The sequence below is a fragment of the Typopeltis vanoorti genome, chromosome 5 (assembly GCF_054136105.1).
Source record: "Typopeltis vanoorti isolate ZY-2024b chromosome 5, IOZ_Tvanoo_1.0, whole genome shotgun sequence".
Lineage (NCBI taxonomy): Eukaryota > Metazoa > Arthropoda > Arachnida > Uropygi > Thelyphonidae > Typopeltis > Typopeltis vanoorti.
The window spans coordinates 168,766,417-168,792,938 of record NC_143553.1 but is presented as its reverse complement, the minus strand read 5'-3'; the positions used below and the strand labels follow the sequence as shown (position 1 = coordinate 168,792,938).

Genomic DNA, 26,522 nt, shown 5'->3' with positions numbered 1-26,522 from the left:
AAGACTACACAAAATTTCCAAACAAACTTCTATATTCCTCCAGCATCTTGTAACTGGGTATCTAGTTTTTCACTAGTTACTTGCTATGCATATATATAACAAAACATGAACTGGTGGATAAGGAGGTACTTGATATCATAAATAGGAATCAGTAATAACTATCATATTCCATGTTAAACTGCATCCAAATTAATATGTGCTGTTTTAGATCACATTGCTTTACTGTATTTTTGTAAGCAATCTAAGATACATTAAGATAAGAAATGCATTAAGGTAAAGCATATGAGATGTATATTAATAAACTAACCTGAATGGAAGGTTTGGTGAGATGACCCAGATTTGAAGTAGTTTGTCTGGGTTCCTGCCCTAAGACCATCATATTTGGATTTATCAAACGAAAGGCATCTATAACAACCTGCAAAAGCATGTTTCAATTATAAAACTATTTACGTGCAAATAAAATATAAATAAATAAATTTCAAATTAGTTAAAGTGAATTTAAAAATATCCTAAAAACTGAGATATGAATCTTAAAAATGTAATGAATGGTAAGCAAAATAAATTACAAAGGTGGTCAAAGATACAGCAGATAGTCAAATCACTGATAATAGTTCTGCAACTTTGTGGAAAACTTCACTCGTGGTACACAGCACATTTCTAAAAGAGAATAACATAGTAACTTCAGATATGGTCAGAATAAGACAGCTTGCTAGGAACAAATAACATATAGCTATCAGAAAAATCTGTGTAAACTAAAGTGAATAATATATGATCAAACATAAATCGGTCTTCCTGCTATCCTCTATAATTGAGTAACCAACTTTCTCTCTGTGGTGGTTCTGAGAGTCATGGTAGATGGCTCCCTCTCATCGAGCTTCACTGTCAACGTGGGAGTGCTTCAAGACTGTTCTATCACCTGTCTTTGCCTTGTTCATAATGATCTACTCACAATCACCACTAATCCTATCCACAGCTTTGCACACAATAGTATTCTCCACTCATCCTACTCATTTGACAAACTATGCAGTACTCAGACATCTAAACATTTATCTGCATCATACCATCCTTCAATGGGAGGAGGAGGAAAATCTTGTCATGTTCAATGCCACCAAACACAACCTTGCCTTTTCTCTCACAAGAGTTCTCAGCTCACCTACCTTGACCCTTAACAGTAATACACAAATCACCAAACAAGATCAGATCTTTCTCTCAGCTTGAAACTAACATTTACCTCCAGTCCTTCTTGGTATAAACGCATCACATCAATAGCCTCCTCAAAATCCAAAAAACTAGGCATTCTCTTTCATTCAAGAAACTATTTTACACCCAAACCAACTTCTAACTAAAGGGGGTGGGGGGCTGGAAAGTTCCACGACAAACACCTAGAACAAAAATGATATTAAAGAAACTGATATAACCACAAGAAAGAACATACAAGGATATAAGAATATAAGTTACCTTCATAACTCTGCTACTAGTGTGTTCTTTCTTGTGGTTATATCAGTTGCTTTAATGTCATTTTTGTTTTAGGTGTTTATCAGAACTTTATGCCCCCCCCCCCCCCCCAAGTATATACAAATCCCAAATCCACACATACTTAAATACTGCTCAGATATTTGGGCTGGTGCACCTAAAACTTTCCTTAAAATCCTTGATGCCATCCAGAGGTGAGCAGTCAAGCTCACTGATGATCTCTTACAGATTCACTTCAGCCTCTATCTCAGACAGTGTTTCAGCATTGAGTCTATTCTAAAGGTACTTCCATGGTCACTGCTACAGTGAATTGGCAACTATTATTCCTCTACTTTGTTGCATCTGTTAATACAACAGCAGCAGCTGCCCATCATCCATTACTATGCAAGGGCAAACACCCTAAACTGGGTTCTCCTTTTCCTCTTTTATTCGGTGCACCTCAGTCATCTGGAACAGCCTTCCTCATGAAAGCTTCCGAAACAACTACAACAAAACTTGCAGCTCTTCATAAAAAACATCAATAAACTTGTATCTCATTTCTCATCTGCACTCTACACACAGCACTGATGTGCTTATAGGTCTCTCGACCTCTCCTGTATGAGATCACTATATATCTGTGGCATACTCAAAATATGTTTTTAGTGGTTCAGAAACAACATTCACACATGAATATGATCATGTGTGAATATGATTCAGCAAAGAGACTTCATTGTCCAGTGTGCAAAAAATAAACACCATATGATCAGAATTTGACAAAGCAGAAGGTCAATCTTGTTTTTACTGGTTACTAAAGTCATTTTTAGGGATGAAGCATGCTGCACAATACTGCAAACATTTTATTTTTTACTTCAATTCATTTAGACTTTGGGTCTTTTCCTCCCATTATACATCTCTTTGGCTAAGCTTTAATCTCACATTTAAGTGACAATTATGGAAAAACTTGAGAGAATTCCATGCCAGCTGGGGCATTGCCCAGTTAAACAAGGTACTACTGTTGCTGCCAGGGAACCAGCGAAGTCAGCTACTGGAACAAATCCTAAAACACACTCCAACCCAACGTCAGAGTTCAAGATCAGTACTATCAACATAAGAAGCCTGAATGGCAAAGACATAATTGAGGAATTGAATAAGTCAATATCAAGTAGAGTGATGTGGGCAAATATGAGAATGGGGAACTGGACAATAACAATCATTTGTACCTATGGTCCACAGAAGGTTCTAGTAAGGTAGAAGTTGAGGAATTTTTTTGAGGTTTTAGAGAAACAACATAAACAATGAAACATTAAAAGTTGGTCCTTCTTGGGGATCTAAATAAGAAAGTAGGAAACGATTGTCAGACACACAAAAATATTTTGAGAAAATTTGGAGAAAAGAGTAAAGCAAATAATAATGGCAAATACATTTTGGATTTCTGGTCAGGATATGGACCGTTATTACTAACACAATGTTCCAACGTAAAAATGTGCACAAATTCACATAGAGAAAAGAGGCAAGGATTAAGAACAGCCTCATTAATTATGTTATTGTTGATAGTGATGTTTTCTTACTGGTAAAGGACACTAGAGTGTACAGAGGATTTGAAATTGAAAGTGATCACTATTTAGTGTTGAGCAGGATAAAATTGATTTTCATATTGAAAAGATGAACTTGAAAGAAAGTTTTAAAGCAAATAAAAGTTGAGCAGATCTCAGATGTGAATTGTAGACTAAAATACACAAACATTATTCAAGATAAAATGAGAGTTTGAGAACAGGAACCAAACCTTTGAGGTTCAGTGGCAAATCCTAATGAAAACAATGATTGATTCAGCCAGAGAGGATTGTGGTGAGGTTGTCTGCAAGTTTAAAAAATCAGAACTCCATGGTGGACACAGGAAGTTAAAGCGGCATTGAAAGAAAAGAAGGAAGCATATCAAAAGTTCCTAGCAAATAAGTCACCTTGTGCTCTTAGAGAATACAGAGACAAATGTAAGAAAGCTAAACACTGTGCGAAACTAGCTAAACAAAAGTCATGAGGACTTTGTTAAGAACATAGAAAATAAATATCAAGAAGGTGACAAAGTATTCTGGAGGTTGTTGAAGGAGCTCAGAAATGGAGGAAAGAGTACTGTAAAAGGAATTAGAGATGATAAAGGTGACATGAAAACAGGAGAAAAAGATATCCTTGAAGTATGGAGTAATTACTTCAAAAAATTGCTAAATGAAACAAGTAGTGATGACAGCACAGTGGTAAAAAAAAAAAAAACTGACCAGGCATGCAGTCAGGAATACATATCCATACTTGAAGTAGAAAAAGTACCATCAAAAGTCTGAAATGTAGCAAGGCAGCTGGAGTAAATGATATTCAACCAGAAATACTGAAGTATGGAGGTGCAAAGTCTTACAGTGGCTGCACTGCATGATTCGGAAGATCTGGACAGAGGGACGAATTCCAGATGAATGGAGTAGAGCTTTCATATTACCCATATACAAAAAGGAAATAAAACTGAATAGGGTAATTACAGAGGCATTTCCCTACTGAGTGTTCCTGATAAGATTTATGCAAGTATACTTGAGAAATGGTTGAGAAGGATTGCAAAAGGGAAGCTTGAGGAACAAGCTGGATTCATCAGCCCTAAAGAGGCTGTCTAAGACAAATAGTTGAGGAATTATGGGAATATAACAAAGATCTGTATTTAAGTTTTGTATATCTAGAAAAAGCATATTACAAGGAGCCAAGATAAAAGCTATTCAAAACACTACAATTGTATGGTTCAAAGGAACATTATATCAATCAATACTTAGTGGTCATTTCAAGGAAGTACAGGAAGATAGTTTAATGCTAAATCTGGTATTTCCTTATCTATATGGATCACATTATTAAGGAAAGCTGTATAAAACCTGATAACAAAATTGGAGATGTTAATCTCAACTCTTTTCTTTATGTAGATGATATTATACTTCTAAATCAATCGATACAAGTGTGCAAGATTCCCTGGCTAAATTGAATAAATGTTGTAATTGATATGGTATGAAAGTCAGCAATAACAAGACAAAGACAATGAAAATAGGTAGAAACACAGAAAATATCAACTGCATTGTGAATGAAGAACCTATAGAAGTAAAACATTTCAGCTGCTTAGGCATGATTTTTTAATGAAGATGATAAACTAAATATGGAAATAGACAACAGAATCAACAAAGTTGGTATGGTAGAAAGTCAACTGAATAAATTTATATAGAATAAGAGAGAAATTAGTCAAAACACTAAATTATACAAGACAGTGTTCAAACCAATTTTATCTTATGGATCTGAGAGCTGGGTTAGAAATAAGCATTTGACCAGAGACCACAGATATGAGAGTCCTGAGAAAGATTAGGGCATGAACTGATGGTATTAATGACAATATCATATTAAAAATTAGGATATTAGGAAAGAACTTTAGATTGTTGGCATCCAGAAATGTGTTAGGAGAGCTAATCTAAGGTGTTATGGTCACTTAAACAAAATGGGAGAGGAGAGATTGGCAAAACAAGTGTTCTATCAGGTTGGAAGGAAAAAGATCCAAAGAACAAGATATAGATGGATTGATACAGTAAAATGTGACTTAGAAGATATAAGAAATATAAGATCTGATAATGTTGGAGTCCTGACAGGTGTAACAGATTGATTTGGAGGAAAACTGTAGATAGGAAGTTAGTAATGATGTAAGTTTCATGTACTATTGTTGGTTCTGACTTTCATTCAACCCTATACTTGTTAGCTGTTGGTTGACCCCACATTCAAACAAAGAAAATTTTTATTATACTGCACCACTATGTTTGAAATTACACAATTATAGTGAAGGAATCAAGCATCAAATAGCAGTACAGGCTGATAATTTCTTAACTATATTTAGGGTTTCTCACAAGATTCGTATTTTAATGAGCGGTGCAATGAAATTGAAATTAGGCAAGCGCAAGAATAAAGTTAAACAAGATATTTAATTCTCTCACAAAATTATTCTTACATAAGAAACAAGAACTCTATTAAGATCAATACAATTAGAAAATAACTTATGCATTCAATAAAGTATTAAGATTCTACTCAGCTGAGTGCATCATTTACTGCTAGAACTTATATAGATGACTTTCACAATTCACATCCATTTCAACTTAGTTTCAATTTAAACAATATCAATATTCAGCAAAACATTTAAAAGTTAGTTCTTTTTAGTTTCAGTGAAATATTGTAAACTTCAATTTATCAAACACTTAACAAGCATCATCAATATTTATCAGAGGATTAAAATAGTTCTTAGAAGGCTCAGTCTTGATTTTACATATACGTAGTGAGATACATTCAAACACGAACTAATTTTTCAATGAAGTTTCTCACATTCATTTCACAAGGAAATGTTTTATAATATCACTCATCCAAGCTTGACTAGCTGGCTCCAGCAACACGAAATTTGACCAAGTTCTCTGGAGACAAGTAACACTATCACACGTTAGTTATAGAATAGATATTCTTACTGGTATGATCATCATAACTTGCACATTATGGAAAACTCTTACAACACTTCTAGGCACTCAATAATCTTCCACTATAGGCAACACAAAACTTATGGTATTCGTGAGTTCAATAACTTATTTGTTAAGACTGGAAAATGTATTTTCTTGCTCGTAATAACTTATTTTACGATAAATCAAATCTCAATCATATTATTATCCTTTCACTCGGGTAAATTCCTTTACAAGATAACAGGAAACTATAAATAAATATGAGTTTGAAGTAAGATCCATTAAAATCGGAACAAGTTTCCAAATCTTTATTATGTCGTACGATCCCAGGTTATATCACATCTCACGACCTTCCTACACTCTTTCCATTTTCCCTCTGGCTGTTTCTTCCCATATCACCTCTCTCCTTTTTTCCCACCCAAACTGTTTTTTTTCTTCTTTCGTTCAGTTTACAATGAAAATTCTCACATCATTGTTATACAGTTCCCCAATGCTAAGGCATGCGCTATCTAAAAATAACTTAGTTTTCTGACAGCAACCAATCAAATCACATTAGCAGAGTCCCTTAGAATTACTTTCACTTTCCGTAACAACAAATAAAATGCATATATTACAGTTCACTTAGGATACATTTACAAGTTATATAAAGAATTTATACAGAATAAATAACAAAAAAAATTAAATTTTTTTTTATTTCAATAAAAAAATAACAGTAAGTATTTAAATTAGAATTTACTTAGGATTAGTAAATTCTAATTGCAAAATTAGCTCAGGATATGGAATTTTAAATCATGAATGAAGTATTAATAATCATAAAATCCTTCATTCACAATTTAACACTGTACACCCCTTGAGGGTACATATCAGGTATTTGATGATATTTTAATTTAATTTACAGCCTAATTAAGTTTAATACATAAATACTTGACTCTATATGTAGAGAGATTCCAATTTAAGCATGTGCTTAATGATTTCTATTTGTAAATTTAGTTCCTCTTGTTTGATATTGTACTTATGTCTTACAATACATAAGACAAAATATTTACATATTAAAAAGTTATCTACGTCTGCGCGGTTAGCCTAGTGGTTGTGCACTTCGCAACCATATGCCTGGGGAAGGAGTGTCCAAGGTTCGATTCCCATCAGCGATGTAAGGAGCGGAAGGATCTTCCTCAGCCATAGTCAAGTTAGCCAGTCTTGGGCGTGGTCAGTAGGGTTTTCCCCCAGTTTATCCTGGGGTTTTTCATCCCGCAAAGCAGGCAAACTGGCCTTGAGAACTCAACACTACAGGACATAGAATACACCTGGGCGTAGGACTGACCACCTTATCCTGTGAACGGCTTGAGGTCCGATGATTAATAAACCCTCGACACCGCAAGGTAAAAGAGGATAAATCGAAGATGATGATGGAAGTTATCCACTGTGGAGTAGATGTTATTTTATAGTTATGAATACTCCATAAGTTTCACTATACAAGAAATTGATTTAAATAAAATATACGAATGGTTACAAAGGCCTTTATCTATATTATACGTGAAGTCCATGATTGAAATGGTGTTTGGAGCTACTGCATAGTCTAATCCTTTTGATAGTACTGATATTTTGTTATAAATAAATACTGTAAAAAATATTCAGAAAAATTACAGAATATGACTTCATTAATCATACTTTTCCTTTGACACTCTGAATTGGATCAACAACTACGGCCACAGCTCTTTCTGATAATGCCTCAAAACTCTGTTGTGTATTGATATCTACACCAGACAGCCAGCAGCCAAATCCAGGATGAGAATGGTACCAGCCAACCACCATTTCTGGTCTATAAAGAAATTACTAGTAAATAACACAAAGAAATAAGTACACAAAAATAAAAAAAATTGTGTTTTTAAACTTGCATCCAGAAAAAATTTCTTCTCATTTTATCAACAAGTACGCATGCTTGCAATACTTTAATTTGATTCTAGATTTCTTTATATACATTTCCAACATTTAAAACACTTGAGTTTTATTACTATAGATCCAAGAATCAGGAAATTCTGCAGAACTCTAATGTATCGTATACTTTTGAAAAGTTACACAATTAAAGATAAGTATCCTCTAAAGAATTTCCCTCCATAATCACTGTGCTATTCTTCGTTGGCAATGTTTAAGAACCACAAAATATCAAGTAAAATTCACAAACTTTCATTATATTACATTATTACACAGGTATGAATGTTTTAATTCTGGTCTCATTAATTTCTAGTTGCCATCACTAATTGGGGCAATTTTTATAATCTTCAAGACACTATTGGCACTAAGTGAATGGAAAGAAATATACTAAACTAACCACTCAAATGCAAAATGCATATGCAACAGGTTATGTTAGCCCACTGCCAACATTAAGTGGTCACTTCTAATTAGTTACATAAAAGGAGAGACCACATTCTAGATATACACTGGTTTCCAAAACCTAAGGATGAACACTATTTCTGAAGATTACAACCACAAATTCAGATGAATCAGCTTCTGGCAATTTGTATAACTGATGATTTCAAGTAGAAAGTGGGTACAGATTCAAATTTTCGAATTGTGTCACAAAGGAGTCACATGGTAACACTCAACAAGACAAAATACTGCACTAAGTGAATTGTGTTTGAAGGAAGCTCTTTTTCTGAAAGAATAAAGTTGCAAACTTGGATGTCTCACAATGTCTCAAAGACATCATCTAGATGATTTTATTATTATTATCTGAGCCCTCCAAGAGAGTTAAGGACTCATTGAGAGAAGCTATAAATCACCCAAACCAGCTGTCATACTTTCCCTTCAATTTATTCACACTAGTTGCACTCGCTACCCCTAAAAGTAAACTATTCCACTACCTCACTGCTTTGTGAGAGAAAAACCCTAGCTCTTAACACTTTCTTGACTTGAGCATAGTCAACTTCCATGGATGTCCCTGTGTTCTCTCCCCCACCTTCCACATAACGAAAATTTCATAAGACTATATCCTGTAGCACCTATTCAGAAATTTATAGACCTCTGTCATAACATCCCTCTTTCTCCTATTAAGCAGAGTCTGTAATCTACACACTCACAATGTGTCCTCATAATCTTAATCCCATAACCCAGATATAAACTTTGCAATTCTTCTTTGCATCCTTTCCATAGCTTTTTTTTATCCCCTTGGAACATGGGAAACCAAATCTGTGCACAATAATCCAGGTGGGGTCTTATCAAGGCCTTATAAAGAGGCAAAATAGCTTCCTTATCCTTACATGTCAAGGTTCACTTCGACATCGCAATTACCCTCTGATTGTATTTGCAACTTTTGCTATGTTACCTTTAAACTTCAAGTCCCTATTTACCATTACGCCAAGATCCCTAACCTCATCAGTTTCTTGTAATTTCTTAGCCCCACAAATATAAACTGATGAGAGGGATCTTGGCATAATGGTAGATAGGGACTTGAAGTTCAAAGATAACATAGCAAAAGTTGCAAATACAATCAGAGGATAATTGCAATGTCGAAGTGACATGTAAGGATAAGGAAGCCATTTTGCCTCTTTATAAGGCCTTGATAAGACCACACCTGGATTATTGTGCACAAATTTGGTCTCCCACATTCCAAGGGAGATAAAAATAAATAAATAAATAAAAAAACTGTAGAAAGGATGCAAAGTGTATATCTAGATTATAGGATTAAGAGGACACAGTGCATAACTTTACACTTACATTAAACTGACAGCCATTTACACCAAAATTTCAAGTCTATTCAATTCATTTTGTAATGCTGGATATCAGTAGCATCCTTGATTGTCCTGCTTATCTCTGCATCATTATCAGCAAACAAGTATACATTTCCTGTTAGACCTTTCCAAATGTCATTAATGTATAGAGTGAGCAACAATGGCCCAAGGAATGAACTCTGAGATACACCACTGGTCACCTCAAATCTGGTAGATTCACACCCACCCACCATATACCACTTTATGATATATATCTGTCAACCACCCACTGATCTAAGTTAAGAATTTTTTAAGAGTTAAGAATTACATTCCAATCCCATATTCTCCAGTTTATGCAAGAGCCTTTTGTGTGGTATCCTATTAAATGTCTTAACAAAATCCAACGTTATCATAGTGTATCCATTCCCTTCATCCAATTCAGCTGCAACATTTGTCAAAAAATATGAGCAAACTGCTAAAACCATCCTTTAGTAAATCCATGCTGCTCTTTGTAGAGTATAGTTGGTTTGTTTACCCATTTCTGAATGCAAGTTCTTACCAACTTCTCTAAAATCTTCAGTGCCACACCAGAAATACTGATAGGTCGGTAGTTAGATGCATCAGTTTTTGCACCACCTTTGTACAATGGAACTATCATACATTCCTTCCATTCCTGTGGTATCACTCCTGAACCAAGACTAAAGTTATACAAATATGTATAAAGAACTATCATACAAACAATGAAAACATGTGAAACATAACCTTCTTGTGGATCTCTTGCATAATAAGGTTGCACATCCAACCTATTTATTCTTCGATCACTAAGGATACATTCAGATACTGTCTCATTTAAGCCCTTTTTCAAAGATTCTCATGCATTGCTGACATTTTCTCATTCAGTAACTGATATAATGGGACCAAAGATAGTATTCTCCCAAGTTGATCATAATTTCCAGCTTTGTAGTTCAGCATGTAGCCTGTTCTAATGGGAACCTCAATATAATTAGATAGTTCCCAAGAAAGCATGGCATAATAAGTGCCACCAACTGGTGGTAAAATAGTCAAATTCTTAAAAGAGACCACTTATAACATTATGAACAAATCTAATACTCTTTGACCTCAAGTTCCTTCTTTCACATGCTACTTGAGTTGTTTTGCAACAATTCAATAAATTTCTCTTCATTCTTATCACGAGATTTCTCTTCTACCCAATTAATGTTTGAATAATTAAAGTCACCCATTATAATCACATTTAGTACCTAGAAGGCTAAATTGGCAATGCACTTATTTGTCCCCATGCAACTGAGCTGCCAGGTGTGTAGCAACACCTGGCAGCATATATTTCATTTGTTAGCCTCCACTTCACACCAGACAACCTCAAATTCACTGCTACGTGGATATTGTTACTATCATTGTTTTCTTGCATTTCTACCCTAACTGGACTTAAATCATCTGATAGTACCCCCCCCCTCCTATCTTTTCTGTCATTCCTAAGGATAGTATACCCTTTAAACTCAATCCCATTTACCATATCTGATTCTGATAGCCAGGTTTCACTAATGTCAACAATCTTATGCCACACTGTATTCAATAAAGAAACGAACTTAACCGTTTGTTTCTGATTTCACACATGGAAGAATTATTGGAAAGTTTGAAGAAGGCCACAGAATTACCGATATTGCAGAGAGTTTGAAATCTCACATAACATTATATCCAGGCTCTGGCCAGCATTTCAAACCAATGGAATAAGTTCCAGACATTTGCTAAGCGGTCACCCTTGCTCTACCATGGAGCATGAAGACAGATTTTTGGTTATAACAACAAAATGTAATCAGCACACCAAGGCAGATCAGCTTGCAGGTTGGCTCCATTCAAGCACAAGTACAAAGATATCTCGACAAACTGTTGCAAGACATCTGCAACAAGTAGGCCTACATGCACAAAGGTCTGTAAGTCTGCATCTCTATCCACAGCTCATCATAGAGCACGTCTTCAGCAGTGTTGTATAAATAAAATTGAACAAGACACTAATGGGCTAACGTATTCTTTACAGATGAGTTGTTTTAGTCTCTACTCTGATTCTAGATGACATCTGATCTGGCATAAAAGTGGTACTGCTTACCATCACAAGAATGTTCTTGAAAGGATAGATACGGTGGTGCTCTGAGATCATGGTGTGGGAGGCACCACACCATGATCTCAGAGCATGGTGTGGGGAGGCATTATGCTTGATGGATGAACTGAGTGATATGTGCTGATAAAGGACTATGACTGGTGATGAATATTGCAAAGAAGTTTTTCAAAATCGTGGTCAATTGTTCTGTGGTGCTATAGACAAAGAATTTATTTTTATGGATGACAGTGCCACATACAGCTTTGACCCTTAAGCACCACGGGGTGCTTAAGGGTCAAAGCTGTATAACTGAGAGGAGACCTCCACATAGCCTTTAAAGGAATGCGGAGAACCGACCAGGGCTTCTGACCTAATGTCCAATCCTCACCTTCTCGTGGTGCACCCTGTTGGGTATCTACTTTGATACTGAACGAACGAGGATGGGCTGGCAATTTGGGATTTAGCCGACCAAATTGTATCCTTATTGGTTAAACCAAAATAAAAAATGATGGTACAACATGACAAAATTTCATGCCGGCTGGGGCGTCGCCCGGTTAAACAAGGCCCCCGTTGTTTTCGCCAGGGAACCAGGGCGAACAGCGAAAAGTCAGCTACTGGAACAAATCTGAAAACAAACCCCAACTCAACATCACCAGAGTTAAAGATCGGTACTATCAACATAAGAAGCCTGAATGGCAAAGAAATGGAGCTAGCTGAGGAATTAGATAAGTACCAGATCGACATAATAGGGGTGACTGAAACAAAAAAGACAAAAACTGGTGAGATCTTTCTGAGCAACAAATACAAAATGTTATATTCAGGCAATGACAATCAAGGGAAAGAAGGAGTAGCCATAGTATTCAACACAAAATATGAGGCTAATCTTCTTGAATGGCAGTCAGTCTCAAATAGAGTAATGTGGGCAAATATGAGAATGGGGAACTGGACAATGAGACTTATTTGTGCCTATGGTCCCACAGATGGTTTTACTAAGATAGAATTGGAGGAATTTTTTGAGGCTTTAGAAAAAGCAACCGAGACTATGAAAAAGGAAAAGTTGGTCCTTGTTGGGGATCTAAATAGCAGAGTAGGAAATGATTGTGAGACATACAAAAATATCTTGGGAAAATTTGGAGAAAAGAGCAAAGCTAATAATAATGGCAAATATCTGTTGGATTTTTACTCAGGACATGGACTGGTTATTACTAACACCATGTTCCACATAAATTTGTGCACAATTTCACATGGCGAGAAGAGGCAAGGAATAAGAACAGTCTCATTGACTATTTGACAATGTTATTGTTGATAGTGATGTTTTCTCCCTGGTGCAGGACACCAGAGTGTACAGAGGATTTGAAATTGGAAGTGATCACTATTTAGTCTTGAGCAGGATAAAATTGAATTTCATATTGAAAAGAATAACATGAAAGAAAGTTTTAAAGCGAATAAAAGTTGAGCAGCTTTCAGGTGTGAACTGTAGACTAAAATACAGAAAGATTATTGAAGAAAAAAATGAAAGAGTTTGAGAACAGGAATCAAACCTTGGAGATTCAGTGTCAAACTCTGAAGAAAACATTGGTTGATTCAGCCAGAGAGGCATGTGGTGAGGTTGTCTGCAAGGATAGAAAAATCAGAACTCCTTGGTGGACACAGGAAGTTAAGAGGCAGTGAAGGACAAGAAGAAAGCATATCAAAAGTTCCTGTCAAATAAGTCAGCATGTACTCTTAGAGAATATAGAGACAAATGCAAGAATGCTAAACACTGTGTAAAACTGGCTAAACAAAAGTCATGGGAGGACTTTGGCAAGAATATAGAAAATAAATATCAATAAGGTGGCAAAATATTCTGGAGGTTGTTGAAGAAACTTAGGAATGGAGGAAAGAGTGCTGTAAAAGGAATTAGAGATGATAAAGATGACATGAAAATGGGAGAAAAAGATATCCTTGAGGTATGGAGTAATTACTTTGAAAAACTGCTAAATGAAACAAGCAGTGATCACAACACAGTGGGAAAAAACACTGACCAGGCATGCAGTCAGGAATACATATCCATACTTGAAGTAGAAAAAGCCATCAAAGGCTTGAAATGTGGAAAGGCAGCAGGAGTAGATGATATTCGACCAGAAATGCTGAAGTATGGTGGTATAAGAGTCTTACAGTGGCTGCACTGCATAGTTCAGAAAGCCTAGACAGAGGGACGATTTTCCGATGATTGGAGTAGAGCTCTCATAGTACCCATATATAAAAAGGGAAATAAAACTGAATGTGAGAATTACAGAGGTATTTCCCTACTGAGTGTTCCTGGCAAGATCTATGCAAGTATACTTGAGAAACGATTGAAAAGAATTGTAGAAGAAAAACTTGGTGAAGAACAAGCCGGAGTCAGGCCAAATAGAGGCTTTCAGGATCAGATCTTCACTTTACGACAAATAGTCGAGAAAGCGTGGGAATATAACAAAGATCTGTATTTAAGTTTTGTCGATTTGGAAAAGGCATATGACAAGGTGCCAAGAGAGAAGCTATTCAATACGCTGCAGTTATATGGTGTCAATGGAGCATTATATCAAGCAGTACTTAGTCTTTATTTGAGTTGTAAGTCAGCAGTTAGAATTGAAGGGAGTACAGAAAGATGGTTTAATGTTAAATCTGGTGTGAGACAAGGATGTACATTATCCCCTCTGTTATTCATTATCTATATGGATCACATTATGAAGGAAAGTGGTATTAAACATGATATCAAAATTGGAGATGTTAATGTCAGCTCTTTGCTTTATGCAGATGATGTTATACTTCTAAATAAATCCGCTACAAGCCTGCAAGATTCTCTGACTAAATTGAATAGCTGTTGTAATAGATATGGTATGAAGGTCAGCAATAAAAAGACAAAGACAATGAAAATAGGCAGAATCATTGAAAATGTCAACTGTGTTGTGAATGGAGAACCTGTGGACCAAGTAAAACATTTCAGCTACTTAGGCACGATTTTTAGTGAAGATTGTAAATTAAATATAGAAATAGACAACAGAATCAGCAAAGCTGGTATGGTGGGAAGTCAATTGAATAAATTCATATGGAATAAGAGAAATTAGTCGGAACACTAAATTAAATTAGCTGTATACAAGACAGTGTTCAAACCAGTTTTAACTTATGGATCTGAGAGCTGGGTCAGAAGTAAAACACTTGACCAAAGACTAGAGACCGCAGATATGAGAGTCCTGAGAAGGATTAGAGGTGTGAGAGATGATATCAATGGCAATATCATATTAAAAAAGAGGATATTAGGAAAGAACTTGACATTGTCAGCATCCAGGAATGCATTAGCAGAGCTAATCTCAGGTGGTATGGTCACTTAAACAGAATGGGCGAGGAAAGATTAGCAAAACAAGTGTTCTCTGCCCGGTTGGCAGTAAAACGACCCAGAGGAAGACCAAGATATAGATGGATTGATACGGTACAAAGTGCCTTAGACGACAGAAATATAAGATCTGATAATGTTGGAGTCTTAACAAGTAACAGACTGATTTGGAGGAAAATTGTAGATAGGAAGTTAGTAACGATGTAATTTTTTTCATGTAGTACTATGATATCCTATACACCCGTTGAGGGTACATGGCAGGAATTTTGATGATGATGATGAATTTTATGCGCTCATATTGTTTGTTCAGGTGGCTAAGGAATGTGTTTAACATTTGGCGACCGTGTGGCCAGCTAATGAAAACATCATCAATATATCTAAGCCAAACTGTAGGTTTCAGAGTAAAGGAATCAAGAGCACATCTCAAAAGCTTCCATATAAAAATTAGCAATTGGGAGAAGGGGGGGGGGGGGGAATAGAGGTGAGCCCATGACCGTACCTTCTTTTTGTAGTTAAAACTCATTTTGCTACACGAAGTAACAGGAACGTAGTACATGGACAAAGAGCCATAATGTCAGGCAGAAATTTGTTCTGTAGGGTAATTGTGTCAATGATTGGGACACTCGTGAAAAGGGCAGAAACGTCAAAACTGACTAATAAATCATCTTTACAGTGTTATGTTTTTAATTTTGTTAATAAAGTGTTGTGTGTTCTTTATATAGGAGGGGGAATGACCTACCAACTCTTTGGGTGTTGATGCTAATTGCTTGGCTAGGTGATAATTAGGGCTGCCTATTCCCTCAACTATCGGCCAAAGTGAAACGTTACGTTTGTGTACCTTGGGAACACTATATATTCTGGGAGAATGGGCGTAATGGGGTATAAGTTTTTTAACAGTGTCTGATGGCCAAGAAGTGACAGACTTAAGTAATTTTACAGTTTACCACAAACCTATACACCAATATATACATGCTAACTCATTTCACCACCCTTCACAAAAATTTGGAGTCATTAACACCCTCAAAAACAGAGCTATAACAATTTGCTCTAAGGAACAAGTTCTTAAACAAGAATTAAAAATTATTAGCAATACATTTATAAATAATGGCTATAGCAAAAATACTATTAATAAAGTTCTTCATAAAACTGCATCAAAAAATAATATAGACTGCAGCTATCCCATACATTAAAAGGTTATCAGAAAAAATTAATAGAATCCTAATGCCACTTTTAAACCACCTTTAAAATTAAAAAAAAACAAAAAACATATTCAACTCCTCTAAGGATTCTTTCCCCCCATTGGCACATCCTGGAGTTTATTGCATCTATGGCACCTGTAACTTACCTTATATTGGGGAAACTGGACATACAATCCCTATCCGTAAAAAAGAGCACAAACACCACATTAAATTTAACAATTATGGTAAAACAGGACTCTCAGATCAGGCTCTTAACACTCTACACCAACTTGATTGGAAAAGTGCTTGCTCATTACATCATACAAAAACCTAATATGAATGGAAATTTAAAGAAGCCTGTGAAATTTTGATTAACCACGCTAATCTTAATAATAATGGTGGCATAAAAATCCCATGAATTTGGGTGGTACACATTCAGCCCAATTAGTTTTCAGCAAACTCTGACTTTAGGACTAAGCAATTTTTCAGCTCTTATTGTCCATTATCCATACCAGTTGGTTGTAATTTATAAGTATTTTTTATTTATTAATTTTTCTCCATTTTTTTGTAAACATGTTGGTCTCCAGCTTCATTTAATTTCGTAACCTAATAGAGGTTACGAAATTAAATGAAACCTAATAATAGGACTCTAGCTTTGATGTAGTAAGGGTGTTTTTTTTTGTTTTTTTTTTCACCATAGGTCAGGCCAATATAGTTGTAACGGTTGGTCAGTAACTTTAGCATACCATGTAGACCAGGGGTCGCCAAAGTTATTTGCTTGTCGACCCCTTCAAGAGTTTCTTGACTTTTTTTTTTTTTTTTTTTTTTATTTTATCAAACCCCTCTATTTTACTATTACCTAATTATAATAGGACAAGCAAAAAAAAAGACGCTTATGTCAGTTTTTAGATTGTTTATTTTATAGTTACAGTGTTTATTGTATGTATAATATAGTATATATTATTATATTACTATTACTACTACTATCACTGGTATTACTAGTGATATTAATAAACTACTGGTATTAATATCACTGGTATTACTACCAGCGCTGCTCAACTCTTCAACATAGAGAAGTTTAGTTCATGAATGAATGAATCACGATTGAATTATATATGTATGTTGATGAATTTTAGAACATTAGCATTCACTTGTATGTCGATGCACAAAAAATGAGACTGGGATCGAATACTTGTAAGTATCAGTAAATAAGAACCACGCACGTGTTGCAATCTCGCTCCCACTGTGCCGGCCGGCAGGAACCACCAACATCCGTTTATTGGTAAATACATCATTTTGGACTACTTGATTGGCCTCAGTAACTATTTTCATGACCTTTCTCCATCTTACAGGTCCTATTCATGGACCTGTAAGATGGAGGTAATGATCCCACGATTCACTCTTAATTGCGTTATCATTACCTCCATGTCTTTTGTCATGGAGGTAATCCAAGTTAACTGAATTAAATATTACCCATACAATGATGTCTTATATTTTTCTGTCGACCCCTAACAATGTTATATCAACCGCTGGGGGTCGATATCGACCCCTTTGGCGACCACTGATGTAGACTGTAGTGCAGCTTGTTTCTTTGTGTATATATATATGTGTATACTCCAGATGATGACCTTAATGCGAAGGTCAAAAAACATCGAATGTTTATTTTGGTTTATATTAAACTAAAGTTTTACTCTAACATAGTAGTTGTTTCTATAATTTTCATGATGTATTCTGATCACTGTGTAAGCATGAGGGAAACGAACCTAGTCATTAAGGTACTTTACATGCAAACCTTATTTGCATACCCTTATATTTTTACCTCCTGTCTACAGAAAACTACCCACACTGGAAGGAATGCCCATCATCATCTCTCCCAGCAGTATGGTGTTACCAAAACATTAACAAGTAGAGCTAGAACCATCTGTTCTGACTACATTGGCCTTTCCACTGACAATCACATTAAGGACACTTTCAATGGCTTACCCTTCAGAAGACCAACAGAACACTGCTCATCTCCCAAACCCAGAGCACAAATAATCCATTGCCATCCGTTATATCTAACAGCACCTCAGAAAAAACTTTCACATATTCTAAAAATGGTATAACATTCAGACCTCCAAGCCATACCAAAAATTAACTACCCTGTTGAGCCACTAACCAAAAGATCCTTTCTTATCTAGATCATCTAAGTGTCTGCAGTATCCCTTACTCATGTAAACTAACATGCTTAGGACAAACATGGAAGAACACAACTGCACCCATTCACTACAGCCATTCCAGGGCAGCAGACAACACCATGAATACAGATCACTGGATCAAATGGGAAACCTCCCTTCTATTAGTTCAGATGTCAATCTGGTAATCTTTATCAAGCATGGTCTACCACCCTGGAACAGCTGCAGTGTAGATGAATAGTTTCTGCATTCTTCCAGATAGATATTAGCTATTCTTCCATGTTTGTCCTAAATGTATCAGTTTACAAGAATAAGGGATATGTAAACACCTGGAGGATATCTGGTATAATGCCACTTTCCTTTTCAAAATCTGATCCACACAGATGAACAACAGTGAGGATAGTGTGCATCCTTGTGTCACACATGATTTATCAAACCATCTTCCCATACCTCCTTCAATTAAAACTACTGACTTACAACTCAAATAGAGACTATGTATTATTTGTATAATATGTCTCATTTATGCCATATAATAGTGTTTTAAACAACATTTTTCTTGGAACCTTGTCATATGCCTTTTCCAAATCTAAAAAAACTTATAGATATTTGTTATATTCTTGTAATTTTTCAGCTATTTGTCTTAAGGTGAAATCTACTGACTATCTTTCATTTAGGAAAGCAATTATTACAGACATCTAGAATATCTTTATCTTCAGTTTTTCCTGATTATCATGATTTCTCTTACAATACTCCTTCCTCCATTTCTAAGCTTTTTCAATATCATCTAAAACATTCTGCTACTTTTGATATTTATCTTCTATATTCTTATCAAATTTTTTCGATGAACTTGTTTAACTGCTTTTACACATCACGTTGCTTTATATTTTTCTTTATATTCCCTCAGACATGCTGATTTACTTTCAAGAAGCTTTCTTCTTTTTCTCTTCCTGAGTCCATTATGGAGTTCTGATTTTTCTATCTTTGCAAACAACTTCACATGCTTCTTTGGCTGTGTCAATATTTTCTTTAGTCTGCTAATAAGCCCCCCCACCCCCACCCCAAGGTTTTGATTCTTGTTGTTGAACTTTCGTTTCCCCAACCCCTTCTTGAGTGCTATTTGTATATTAGTCTGCAGGTCACCTCTGAAAGTAGCTGGATTCTTGGAGCATATTTTTTCCAATACAAAATTCATCTTTATATTGCTCAAAACTACAATGGTGGTCATTTCCTATTTCAAATTCACTGCATACATACTCTTGTCTCTTGAACTGGCATGAGGATATTAACAAGTCAATGAGCAGTTTCTTATTTCTTATGGCATGAATCTGTGCACATCTTTACATTGGAACATAATGTAGTAATGACCAACCCATATCCTGAAGAGAAATCCAGCAGATACATTTATTAGCTTTGCTACTTTTTCAAAATTTTTTTCAAACATTTCTTCAACTCTATTTCCCATTCTACTGTTTATATCTCCAAGAAAGACCTACAACATAGTTTCCTGACAAAAACAGCACAAACTTCGTTTAACTAAGAAATGTTCCCAGCTAGTATGACCTTTCTTACTGTTCTGCCATCATTATCTTTCTGTTTTAGCCCATACAGAATACAATTTCATTGGCTAAATCCAAAATTGTCAACTCATCCTCATTCTTTTTCAAGATAGATACTTAGTAATGGGTGTACCATGAGAAAGTGAAGACGACATTAAGTCAGAAGTCTCTGCGAGTTCTCCACATTCCTTAAAAAGCTACCTAGATACCTTCTCTCGATTATCTAGCTTTGAGCTAAACAACCTCTGAAATAAAAAATGTGGCTTGAAATTTCATTAGTTTGTGGAACTACTACAAGAATAATTTCAGTAAAATCAGCCAACCAAATTTGTGAATGGTCCCATTTTAAACTTTTCAGTATACCGCATTTTACTATTTCACAATGAGGCAAGATTTTGTATCATGGTAAGATAACATGACCTGATCTTCAGATCAGTGAACATATAAATCCATTGGATTGGATGGTAATGATTGGGAGTGAAAGAATTAACGATGAAGGGATCACTAACTTAATTACATTATTCATTATTTTTTTTTTAATGACAATCCTACTCATAAAAGGCTAGAAACCAATATCACATTTGCACCATGGCCTGGCAAAGCATTCATAATTCAAAAACTTGCCACATGTTTAAGAACAAATAAAATATTTTGTGGTAACATTTATGATTATCATATTTATGCATTTTACAAAAGAAAACTTACCTTCCTGTTTGTTTTAACATATCAAGCATTTTGGCCTGAAATACTGGATCAACAGCTTCTACACTTACTCCCTAGAAGGTGGGGAGAAAGAAAAAAAAATGAATGGCAATGCAATTCTACCTATCACATGTAAATGCCTTTTGTATAATTTAGTTCTGAAATTTTCTATTTCTGCAACAATAGTGAAAAAAAAAACTGCAGTTAGCAAAAACAGCTGCAAGTAACTATGCTAACATTTCACTTATGCTATTGCAAAACTAAAACTCATTTGTTACATTTAGTGAAAAATAATCATACTACATAATCCAGCTTTTAAGCAGATTCTTAAAGTTCATGCATAATAAAATGATAACAGTAATTGTATTTCTGAGGATGACACACATTACTTTTGCAGAAAAATTATTAGACAGTTGCTTTCTGTCAATTTAATTATTAAACTGTATTTTAATATAAGCTTCTTACAAACTAGTGAAGACTGTGTATAATTAAATCACAAATATGAAAGAAAATTGTTGGCTCGAAACTACTAGTTGCTTTTTTGATGGATATCATTGCTACGAAATGATATCCATGTAGGAAAACTTCACATTTAATGAGACCAATATTTCGTTATTATTACTGAAAGAAATCATATTTAGAAAACAGATCAGTTAAGAATACACTCACCTACTGGCTAGACAAGCAAACAGCATATCTACTCTCCAACCAACAGTTTTGTAGGCTTGAATCCAACCAGTAAGCATGCATGTTTGTAAATGTGTATTAGTGGGCATTAGCAAAGCAGATGGTGCAGTGAGTGTTTTGTAAACCAAAAGGTGCAAGTATGCCTTCATTGCCAGTAGGAAAATTTGAATAAAATGATACCAAATCCCTAAATCATGTGTCACTGTTAATAAAAGGTGCCGGGATACCGTACTGTCTCAAAAATAATAAGCAGCGAGATGGTGTATTAAGCAGCATGGACGACGAGCTTGACTTCTATGTAGGTAGTACAAGAATTTCAAAGTTAAAGTTGACTACCTTGCTTATTAAGAGCTTAAGGTAGTTTGAAAAAGGAGAGACATTTGGTCTCTACAGTAGGTTTCTAGATTATCTAACCTTTAGCATGCCTAGAGTACCAACATACTGTAAGCTTAAAACCTTTCGTGGATGAGATTCACATAGGAAAAAAATTAGAGAATATTAATAAATTGCTAAATAATGACAGGTGTAGTGGTCTTAAAAGAAACTGGGTGTACCCAGGTGTCTGTCTCCTTTATGCAATTTATAAAGAAGCTTTCTGTTTAATACTTACTGTTCCTGACTGAGGCATAGCAAAAACATCGATGACCCTAACTGTATAGTCATCAACAAACTCTCCTAACATTAAGCCCATTACTTCCATTGGAACTCCAGCACGACCATGCTTTAACATCTAGTAACAAGGAAAAATTAAGAATGTTATCCCATTCCAATATATTTGGAAATTTTTGAACACTAATTATAAATAATAAAATTCTAAAAAAAAAAAACGTTATTTAATTTTGATGCAAAACACCTTAAAATAAAATAAATGAGACTGCTTTTTGGCATAATAAACTTGATTATCTGGCACAAACAGATAATTGAAAATCACAATCACACTAAAATTCTGAATAATCTATAACTTACATGTAGTTTCATAGTACTTACACTATGGTTTCACTCTTCTTCTAATACAAAACAAATGTCAAAAGAATTGATGCCTATGTTCAGCAAAACTGTTTACTCCATGAATACATACATACATACATCTTCAAGGCCCACCTTTCCTAATTGGTTTGTGGGGGCAACAGCTGCAAGAGGAACTTCCAATGGTCATAATCTTCTGCCACCAAGCTCAGGTGTTCTGGTGGGATTCCCAAACGTGTCCACCCAAGGTTTTGGATATAATCTATCCAGCGAGTCCTTGGTCTTCCACGTAGATCCCACCCTCTGGCTTGGCAAAGAAGGCCTGCTGAGGGAGCCTCTCTTGTGGCATTCTGACCAGGTGCCCGTACCAATGTAACTGAGATATCACAGTTACGTTGGTATGGAGAAGCAGTGGTTGAGTATTGAGGGTTTCCTGAATTGCAGAGCAGCCCCGCAACCCCTCGAAGGAACCTCATTTCAGCCGGTTGGATTTGTGTCTGCATTCTTTCGGTCATTACCCAACTCTCATAACCATAGGTGAGGATGGAGACATAGACTGTATCGAAGACAGCCAGCTTTGCCTTCTGGCTTAACTCCCGCTTCAATACTACCGAACAGCCAAGCTCCCGCAATATTGAGCTTGCTAAGCCAATTCGAGCATCTAGCTCTACGTCCCATTTTCCATCATTCGTGAATATGGACCCAAGGTATTTAAACTTCTCCACCTGCCTCACTGGGACTCCACTTACATGTAGAGTGCACTGGGATGGTTGTCTTGAGACCACAAATGTTTCAGTTTTGGCCACACTGATCTTCATTCCGGCATCTGCACAAACAGCTACAAACCTGTCCAGGGTCCGCTGGAGGTCATCTGCAAAAAGCAGATGTCAATGCTACATCTTCCAATTCTGACACACTCACTGCCTCGGCTGTGCCTATCAATCCAGTCCATAAATATTATGAAAAGGAGGGGTAACAGAACACACCCTTCGCAGAGGCCAACGGAGACTGTGAAAGGTTCAGACTTTGTGCTGTTTACTCTGACACAAAACTCTGGGCATTCATACAGGGACTTGATGACAGCTAATAGTTCGCCATCGACTCCATACCTCTTGTACTACTTGCCAAAGCTTATCCCGAGGAACCCGTCATATGCCTTCTCCAAATCCACAAAACATGTGTAGACATTCTTGGCATATTCCCAAGATTTCTCAAAGACTTGCAAGTGAAGATTTGGTCAGTTGTGCTTCTACCAGGACAAAAGCCACATTGTTCTTCCTGGAACTTTGACTCAACTATGCTCCTGCACCATCTTTCCAAGCACCTAGCATACATTTTCCTAGGCAGGTTGAGCAGAGAGATGCCACGAGTTACTGCAATCTTCTGGTCTCCCTTCTTGAAGACTGGTATTATTATACCTGTCTGCCATTGCTTTGGTGCTCGCCCAGATATCCAAGCAGCCTGACACACTCAAATCAGTCAGAGAACACCGTCTCGATTTAAGGCTTTTAGCATTTCGGGCTGAATTTCATCATCGGCAGCAACCTTGCCCGATTTTAGCGATTTTGTTGCTAAATGAACCTCTTATGCTGAGACTAGTCATTGCCCCGATCTGCATCTTTTGGATGTCCACAACTGCTGGGCCACCCGGGTTAAGAAGGCTCTCAAAGTATTCCCTCCACCTGTGGAGGATATCCTTCTCGGTTGTTAAAAGTGCACCATCAGAGGCCTTAATTACCCTTGCTGTGCACGATTTCCTCCCTCGAAGGCAGCGGATGGTCTGCCAGAATACTTTGTTTGCATTTGCATAGGATGAGTCTAATCTTTCTCCAAAGGATTCCCAAGCCTTCTGCTTTGCTGTCTTTACTGCCTCAGCAACAGCTTTTCGTGCCTCAGCATTGCGCAAACGCATCTCAGGTGGCCTGACCCTAAGCCATATTAGGTAGGACTCCTTTTTTTGCCCAGACAGTTTTTTTGGACTTCTTGGTTCCACCAAGGTGTCCTTTTCTCACTGTCCGTTGCCACGCCGAGCCGCTTTCTGCCACAGCATGAGAGTGCAGAGGTAGCGACAGCTGTTCTGAACAGCTTCCACTCCTCCTCAACATCTGCAGTATGCTTGGGAATCTCTTTGAACCTGGAGGAAATGTCATCTGCAAAATTCTTCCTCACAGGCCTAAGCAGCTATACCATTTCACATGGTATAGCTGCTTAGGCCTACTAGCGTTGACAGTTCTGCCCCTCTTCTCACACGAATGTCCAACACTGAGGAAAATAGGTCTGCTGAGACTATAAAGAAGTCAATCAGAGACCTTTGTTCTAGTGTATCCCTGTACCAGGTATACTTATGGACTTCTCAGTGCTGGAAGAGGGTATTCATTATGGACAAGCTGTTAGTACAGCAGAAGTCCAATAATTTCAACCCATTCGCGTTAAGGTCAGGGGCACCGTTCCTCCCAACCACACCCCTCCATGAATGTGGGTTAAAATATCACTTGTTTCAGCCTTGCAGCAATAGCTACTGTCATCTACATGACACCATTCTAGCAGTTTTTGCTGCTTTACCTGCCAAAGTGTGAAGTGTCCTAACAACCTTTTTGAATACCTCTCCCACATCACTAATCTGAACATTTCTTTTCCACAAGTTTAGGTAAGGTATTGGGTTATGATCATGCAAGTAACTGGCTCGATTTAGTTCTTTATTCTACTGCAATCCATGATAGTGCCCAAGATAGGAAATATTTATTAAAATCACTAATATTTTGCTGGTTTTCTAAACCAGCATCAGGCAAAATTATAACTGAGGGGAACACACCAGGTCTTAAAATGATAGTCTCCCAGATCTCTGGAAAAAAAAAAAGGTGGAATGCTAACCATGGAATTTAACCAAGGGATCAATGGAAATGCTACAAGACTCAAGAGATGTAACTGAACCACTGAAAATGAAGACTGAAGGGGAGGATGCCTTTTCAGATGAATTCCATTTCCAGCTATGCCATCCATGGATGGTAGGTGGACAGTTAGACAAAAACTTGGAAGCACTCTGATATGAGCCATACTACGAATGCTATAGTACTCATTTATCTGTTGCTGATGGATGGTATATCCCTACATGATGTACTTTGCAGATGGCCCAGGTCTTTCTAACAGGATAATACATCATATCACACAGCTGGTATTGCATAGTTTGAGAGAGGTTTACCAAACAATAGTGTCTTCCAAGTGTTACCAAGGACACAGAATTTTCCAGATTTGAATCCCATACATCTGATTATGTGGATCATGAATCTGACATTCAAATCCATATACCAAACATTAACAGAGCTGCAGAAATTAATCTTGATGTGGTATAATTCTTCTTTCACTACACGCTATTCCTGCTTCCTATGCAGGGTCCGCGTGTTACTTAGATGCGACTTCTTGTTAGTACCACTCCCAACCGACCTGTCGCCTAGCCTGCCGCTGGGGGATATATTTTTTTGACTGTAGCAGCATATGTTCACGGGGCCAGTTTGCGGGATGAAAAACACCAGATAAACTGTCGGAAAAAACCCCATTGCCCACGCCCGAGACCGGCTAACTTGGCTATGGATTAGGAAGATCCTCAAGTTCCTCACGTCTTCGACAAGAATCGAACCTGGGACAATCCTTCCACAGGCATATGGTTGCGAAGCCACTAGGCTAACCGCGTGGACAATCTTGATGTGGTATAATATTCTCCCTGAAATGTTCAAAGGTCATACAGTCCATATCATGCTGCATAGAAGCAGTTCAGTCTGCAAGAGGGAAGCCTACAAATTAAAGGGACAGTGGTTAGAGTACTTTAACTGCACACTAGATAGCCTATAAATAAAATATTCTTGTGCATTATATATACATAAATTCATTTATAAGTTTAAATTAATGAATTCTACAAACATTCTTGTACATCCCTTGAGAGTACATATCAAGAATATGATTTATATAAATACTGAATTAGCTGATGTGCAGGATCCTATGTCATTGTGTATATTTATTCCTTGATTATGTTGTCTTAAATAAATCATAATAAACTCACGTAAATTATTTTTTTATTAGTATATTTTCGCCTAAGTATCAAAGGTGAAATGACACATATATAAGATTACACTAAT

At 36.5% G+C, this 26,522-nt stretch overlaps 1 protein-coding gene across 1 annotated transcript in view; it reads right to left on the bottom strand.

The window, feature by feature from the left end:
* The window catches only part of Rpn11 (regulatory particle non-ATPase 11), a 106,904-nt gene that overhangs the window by 63,394 nt on the left and 16,988 nt on the right, over positions 1-26,522 (bottom strand). Inside the window, exons 4-7 of the mRNA XM_090392914.1 lie at positions 22,037-22,156; positions 20,743-20,813; positions 7,623-7,773; positions 308-415 (exon numbers count right to left, since the gene is read on the bottom strand). Of these exons, the coding sequence (XP_090249040.1) occupies positions 308-415; positions 7,623-7,773; positions 20,743-20,813; positions 22,037-22,156 (450 nt within the window). The remainder of the gene's footprint in view (positions 1-307; positions 416-7,622; positions 7,774-20,742; positions 20,814-22,036; positions 22,157-26,522) is intronic.